The sequence below is a fragment of the Pipistrellus kuhlii genome, unplaced genomic scaffold (assembly GCF_014108245.1).
Source record: "Pipistrellus kuhlii isolate mPipKuh1 unplaced genomic scaffold, mPipKuh1.p scaffold_m20_p_5, whole genome shotgun sequence".
In the NCBI taxonomy this organism is placed as follows: domain Eukaryota; kingdom Metazoa; phylum Chordata; class Mammalia; order Chiroptera; family Vespertilionidae; genus Pipistrellus; species Pipistrellus kuhlii.
Window position 1 is genome coordinate 75,032,536 of NW_023425551.1, and position 6,000 is coordinate 75,038,535.

Here is a 6,000-nt window from a genome sequence, read left to right on the forward strand (position 1 = left end):
TCGCTCTTCTGGGTGCTTGCTCTCAGCTGTGAGATAGGGAAGATGCCTCCTCCTGGCAGGATGGCGGGAAGATTAGGCACAGCAAGAAACAGGGGCCAGCTGTGCACAGAGGTGACAGTATTCACACTGAGCCGGGAAGGTGCAGGTGTCCCACCCCTTTTGGGGGGTTCTAAGCCTCCGCTGTTCACGGCTGCCCCTTGGGCCTGAGCCGCCGCCCGGCCCTGGCCCTGGCCCCTGCCACTGTGGGAAACTCCGTCCCCCACCTCCCCTTTCCACAGGGGGACTCGAGGAGTCACCCCTCAACCCCCAGCCAATGAGACACTGTCCAGGGGCTCAGTGGGGGCATCGAGGTCTAGGGAGGGAGAGAGGCCACTCCCGGGCCCTTTCGTGGCCTCTGGGTGCCTGGGTAGGGCTCTGGGCCTGTGATGCGCTCTGTATGTGTCTGTGTAGGAGTCCAGGGTCTTTCCAGAGCCCAGATCTGCTCCTGCCCGGCACTTGCTTACACCCCCACTGGCTGCCCATCCCCAAACCCCAGGCCTTTGCAAGTTGAGCCCAGCACACCAGGACCCAGCTCACCTCCTGCCGCTTGGGTCCCTGCACACTTGCGACAGTCCCCACCCACCCCAGTAGGACCCTCCTCTCAGTTCTGCCTGGGACTGCCGCTCCACGCCCTCCTGACGCCTTGGGGAAAACCTCGGAGGAGATTGGCTGCCCCGCCCCTGGACCTCCTAAGCCCGGGGCAGATCCTCCCAAACCTGCACCTGGCGTTCACTACCTCCTGGAGGCTCCCAGTGTAGGCCGAACTCTTGGGGCCTGCGTCTTGTTGAGCCCCGGACTCCGCAGGCTCTCAGGAGGACGGGGGCGGCCGGCTGGAGAGGCCCCAGTGAATTCTGACGCCTCTGGTGCTGGCAGCTTAGGCTGAAGCTGACCTGGGGCGATGGGCCCTGGTGAGGACCCCTCATGGAGACGGGGCTGCTCACTGGGCCCCCCTCTCCGCCTCGCCCCGCAGCTGCCGCTGTCCAGCAGCCACCTGAACGTGTACAGTGGAGACCCTCAGGTCACAGCCTCCCTGGTGGGGGTCACCAGCAGCTCCTGCCCAGCCGACCTGACCCAGAAGCGTGAGCTTACAGGTACCTCCTCCCTGCCTCCCTGTGTCCGGGCCCCCACCTCCTCCTCCTCTCCCTCCCTCCCAGCTCCTCCCTGCTTCTCTCCCGGCCTCCAGACGCTGAGAGCCGGGCCCTGGCCAAGGAGCGGCAAAAGAAGGACAATCACAACCTAAGTGAGTCCTCCCCACCAGCCCCTTCCCCTTCCTCCCTCTGGTTCAGGCCTAGGTAGTCTACCCTCCCCAGGGAAGGGATGGGAGAGGGGCTCCCGGGGAGACAGTCATGAAATCGCCAGCACCTCAGAGAGAATGAGTTTATCAGACTATTTTGCTTTTGGGCCTGGAACCTGGGGACTCTTGGGCAGCGGGGGTGTCCTAACCCGGGCGGCTTGGTCTGCTGGCAGCCCTCCCTCGCAGAGCCCCTTGGTGGTGCCCGGCTTGCGCCCATCCCCCCATCCCAGAGAGATCCCACTCCTTTGGGCGCCCCTTACTTCCCAGAAGGCAAAGGCACCCTTCCTGGGGCCGGGCCCTTCTCCCCAGTGGGGGTTCGTGTCTCTAACCGCTCCCTCCTGCCTGTGTCGCCTTTAGTCGAAAGGAGACGAAGGTTCAACATTAACGACCGCATCAAGGAGTTGGGAATGCTGATCCCCAAGGCCAACGACCTGTGAGCGGGTTTCTGGGGGAGGGGGAGGGCTGGGCAGGGGCTGGAACAAACCGCCCCAAGCTGGTTGCCAGCGGGGAGGGCGGGACGAGAATCCCTGGATTGCTGCCTTCTAAGAGCTTCTCTATCAGCTGTTTGGGAAGAGGTCCCTCCTTCACTCAATCAGGAAGCTGCAGGCAGAGGAGCCGATGCTCTGGAGGAGGCGGGGCGGGGGGGGGAGGGTCTTCCTGGAGGAGGAACTACAGGGGAAAGTGTGTTGAGGACCTTGAACCGGTGGGGAGGGGGCTTGGGGTAGGCGCAGGAGGGTGGAGGACCTGTATGGGTGTGGGTGGCAGAAACGGAAGGCTGGGGAAGGGGGCTGTTCTGAATCCCTTGGTTCTATGGGATCAGGGAGGTGGGTGTGCAGCGCGGTCCCTGGAAGGGCTGCTCCGTGGGTAGGGAGAGCAGCCAAGGCCCGGATAGGGGTTGGCTGGGTCTGAGGTTCCTGGCAAAGTTGGGGCAGGTGGCATCGGCTTCTGAAACCAAAGCGGGGTTTCATCACCCACCCTCCCCCCTCCCCGGAGTGCATGGCACACCTCTGGCTCTGTGCCCTGCAGGGACGTGCGCTGGAACAAGGGCACCATCCTCAAGGCCTCTGTGGATTACATCCGGAGGATGCAGAAGGACCTGCAGAAGTCCCGGGAGCTGGAGAACCACTCTCGGCGCCTGGAGATGACCAACAAGCAGCTCTGGCTGCGGATCCAGGTCTGGCTCCTGCACTAGGGCCTGTTGGGAAGCTCCGACTCCTGCCCCCTGCCCTGGCTCTTGGCCTCGGGGGCAGGGCTTACTGAAGTCATGGGAATGGTCTCATGAGAAGGGAAGATATATTAATATTAGTAAGGATGTTATGGTTTGGTAACACACATTCCCAGCAACTTTAAGCAGCAGATATCAGCTGGAGTTCTGTTCTGGGAGACCTCCATTCTGGGACCCAGGGAAATGGACAGGTACATTTAGAGCTGGCCCTTAAAGCCATAGTTACTCTTCAGGTGGCACTCATCACACTTCTGCTTATAGTTAATTGATCAACACAAGTGCATGCCTGCACCTAACCTCAAGGGGGCAGCAAAGAGCAAGCCCACCCTGTAGGGAAGGCAGAGAGTTGAAACCATTTGGTGATAAGTGCTAAGGATGGCCAATGAGGCCAACTCAAGAACCAAAGCTTGGGAGTCACCTGGAGCCACGGGTTCTAGTCTAGTCCTGGCCAGAGGGCCTCTGTTCTCTTCGGACCTGCGGCTGGTCATCCATCTAAAGGGCGATTGGACTGAAGCTTTTAAACGTTCCTGTTTCTATTTCTCAACAGTAGATAACTAATTTGCATTACAATACAGCACACATAGCCACACTCATCAAAGTTTCCTCAAAGAACCCTCTCCTTAATAAATGCAGTGCATTCTGGTAGTTTCTAGTCTAGTCTAGCCTAATCTAGTCCAGGCAAGTCTATTTCAATTAAGGGAACTAGAGGGAGAGCTGGTCAAGACTCACTAAGTGGTTTCAGAACCCACTAATGAGTTGTGACTTATAGTTTGAAAAAACACAGGGGAAGGTACCCTGGGCAGGGGCCGTGTGTGGTCTCGGATGCCACGGGAGAGGGGAGTGGCTGAGGCCGGGGTCGGGGGCAGCCGGTGTCCATGGGTGTGTGCCCTTAGCCCTCTGTCTGCCCACCACACAGGAGCTGGAGATGCAGGCTCGAGTGCACGGCCTGCCCACCACCTCCCCGTCCGGCATGAACATGGCCGAGCTGGCCCAGCAGGTGGTCAAGCAGGAGCTGCCCGGCGAGGAGGGCCCGGGGGAGGCCCTGCTGCTGAGGGCCGAGGTCCCCGACCCCGAGTCACTGCCCACTCTGCCCCCCCAGGCCCCGCTGCCCCCGCCGGCCCAGCAGCCCCAGCCACCGTCCCCGTTCCACCACCTGGACTTGAGCCACAGCCTGAGCTTTGGGGGTGGGGGCGACGAAGGGCCCCCGGGCTACCCGGAGCCCATGGGGCAAGAGCACGGCTCCCTGTTCCCCAACCTGTCCAAGAAGGACCTGGACCTCATGCTCCTGGACAACTCACTGCTGCCGCTGGCCTCCGACCCCCTCTTCTCCACCATGTCCCCCGAGGCCTCCAAGGCCAGCAGCCGCCGAAGCAGCTTCAGCATGGAGGAGGGCGACGTGCTGTGACCCTGGGGACGGGCAGGCCTGGGGCTGGGAGGGCAGGGCCGCCTCCCTCCCCCCTCAGGCTGCACTCGTGTGTGACATAGCCACCTGCCCTGCCGCCCTCCCTTCGGCCTCTTGTTTGGACTTAGTGCCCGCTTGGCAGCCTGTGGGGTCGGGAGAAGCCCCCGCCCGGCTCAGCACTCCCGGGGGCAGCCCTCCGACGGGGCTGGGCAGGAGGAGATCTTGGACCGGGCCCCCGGGGCTGTGCTGGAGGTGAGAATGGGTCCTGGAGGGTCTTGTCTTGGAGCAGGGGGTTCTGGAAGTTCCTTCTCCGAAGCAGAGACGGGTCCAGGGGGAGCCCAGGCCTGCTTTTCTGGGACTCAGATGGCAACAAGCCCGTCCTCCAGCCTGGCCACGCCCCTCACACAGGGGGGGCACCCCCAGCCCCCCTTTGGTGCTAACAGCTCTCCGCCCGGCGGCGTGAGGGTGGGGGCGGCCGGCAGAGGGTGCTGGGTTCAGGCTAGTGTGGGGTCTCTGCTGAAAGAGCAGCTTCCCTCCAGTCTCCCCACTTTGTGCCTTAGTAAACACTGTGCTTTGTACCCACGTGTCCTGTCTCCTTGGAGTGGGTTCGGGGCTGAGGGAGAACGAACGGGAGGGTTCAACCCAGGGGGCTTCTTTCTAGAGACCCAATGGGGGTGAGGGCAGGGGGTTACAGAGAGGGAGGAACAAGCCTGTCACCCAGTCCCCCCAGCTCCCCAGCCCTGCCTAGGGCACGCTAGCCTTCCTCAGGCTTGGTGCGGAAGAGAAGTTCCTCCTCGCAGCCACGAGATGGCGCTGCAGCCACGCTAGCCTCGCCTCCAGAGCCGCTTGGCAGGGTGACTGGGGAACTGGGTTGAGTCTACTGTTCTTCGCAGCAGTTTGGACACCCTTGGCCCAGGCTACTCCTGACTGGGTAGGGGCCGCGTATCTCCTGTCCCCCACGCCCACTCGTGGTGGCGACCTCTCGGATCCCCCCCCCTCGGGGGCTCGGGCCCCATCTGCTGGCTGACTTCGTGTCTCTAGCAGCACCGGCTCCCCAGTAAGGAAGGGGTGTCCTCTGGGTTTGGGGAACCAGGACCCACGTGAACTGGTTTGGAAGGAGGCAGGCATGCAGGACCCTGGGTGGAGCCAAGGACAGGCTTCTACTGGCTCTGGCCAGTTCTTCCCTCGGCCTCAGTCCCACCGCAGAGCAGCTCTCCGGGCCTCTGCTCCAGGGCCTGGCGTGTGACCTCGCCCAGGAGGGGGAAGTGGGTTTGGTGCAGCGAGGGGCGGAGGGCAGCCTGACCTCCGGGTGTCCGGGAGGGAGAGAGGGTCTTCGGGGGCGTTGTCTCGTTCTCCCTCCTCTCCCCTGTGTCCTCAGGCAGAGATCAAAATGGGTCTCCCCTCCTGGGGCCGGGGAGGCTGAAGGGGCCTAATTAATAAAAACTGGGACATCCCAGGAGGAGAGCGGAGGGCAGCGTCCTCTGTGCAGAGCCGGAGATCAGGTCCGCGCTGAGCGATGAAGGCGGCAGGGGCGGGAGGACAGGGGCCGGGCTCGCGCTGATGGCACTGGGCTGGGGGTTCATCTCAAGGTCAGATGGAGCCGTGGACGACATTATGGAGTTTGAGCCAGCCTGGGGAACTGGCACCTCCTTCCGGTTTCAGGCCCCGCCCCATGCCAGGGACCTGCCCAGGCGCCGGGACCACCCCCAGTCCTGCCTGGGACAAGCCCTGCGTCCCCGCTGAGGGCTGCCTGCTGGGTCCAGGTGTGGCTGTTTGGGCACTGAGGGGGTGGAGTCTGGGGACGCTGAAGGACGCTGGTGAGTGAAGGAGAACCCCATTTGAGGATTCCTTCAGCAGAGTAAGCCTCCCTCAAGACCACACTACCCGCACCATCCACCCGCCTGCCGGCTTCCTGGCCGCTGGGCTCCTCCTGGGAAGCAGGGTCTGGTGGCCCATCGGACAGGCCGGAGGGTGTGGGTGAGGCTCCACCCACAGGAGGGCGCCAAAGGGCCAGGAGCTAACAGTTGTCAACCAGGTTGA

At 62.9% G+C, this 6,000-nt stretch overlaps 1 protein-coding gene across 2 annotated transcripts in view; it reads left to right on the top strand.

Moving 5' to 3' along the window:
• TFEB (transcription factor EB) overlaps positions 1–4,538 on the top strand; it is a 48,309-nt gene extending 43,771 nt beyond the window's left edge. For both annotated transcript variants that reach the window (XM_036413754.2, XM_036413755.2), the window contains exons 5-9: positions 1,010–1,130; positions 1,223–1,279; positions 1,691–1,766; positions 2,360–2,507; positions 3,475–4,538. In XM_036413754.2, the coding sequence (XP_036269647.1) occupies positions 1,010–1,130; positions 1,223–1,279; positions 1,691–1,766; positions 2,360–2,507; positions 3,475–3,963 (891 nt within the window). In that variant the 3' untranslated portion in view covers positions 3,964–4,538. The remainder of the gene's footprint in view (positions 1–1,009; positions 1,131–1,222; positions 1,280–1,690; positions 1,767–2,359; positions 2,508–3,474) is intronic.
• Positions 4,539–6,000: the final 1,462 nt, after the last annotated feature.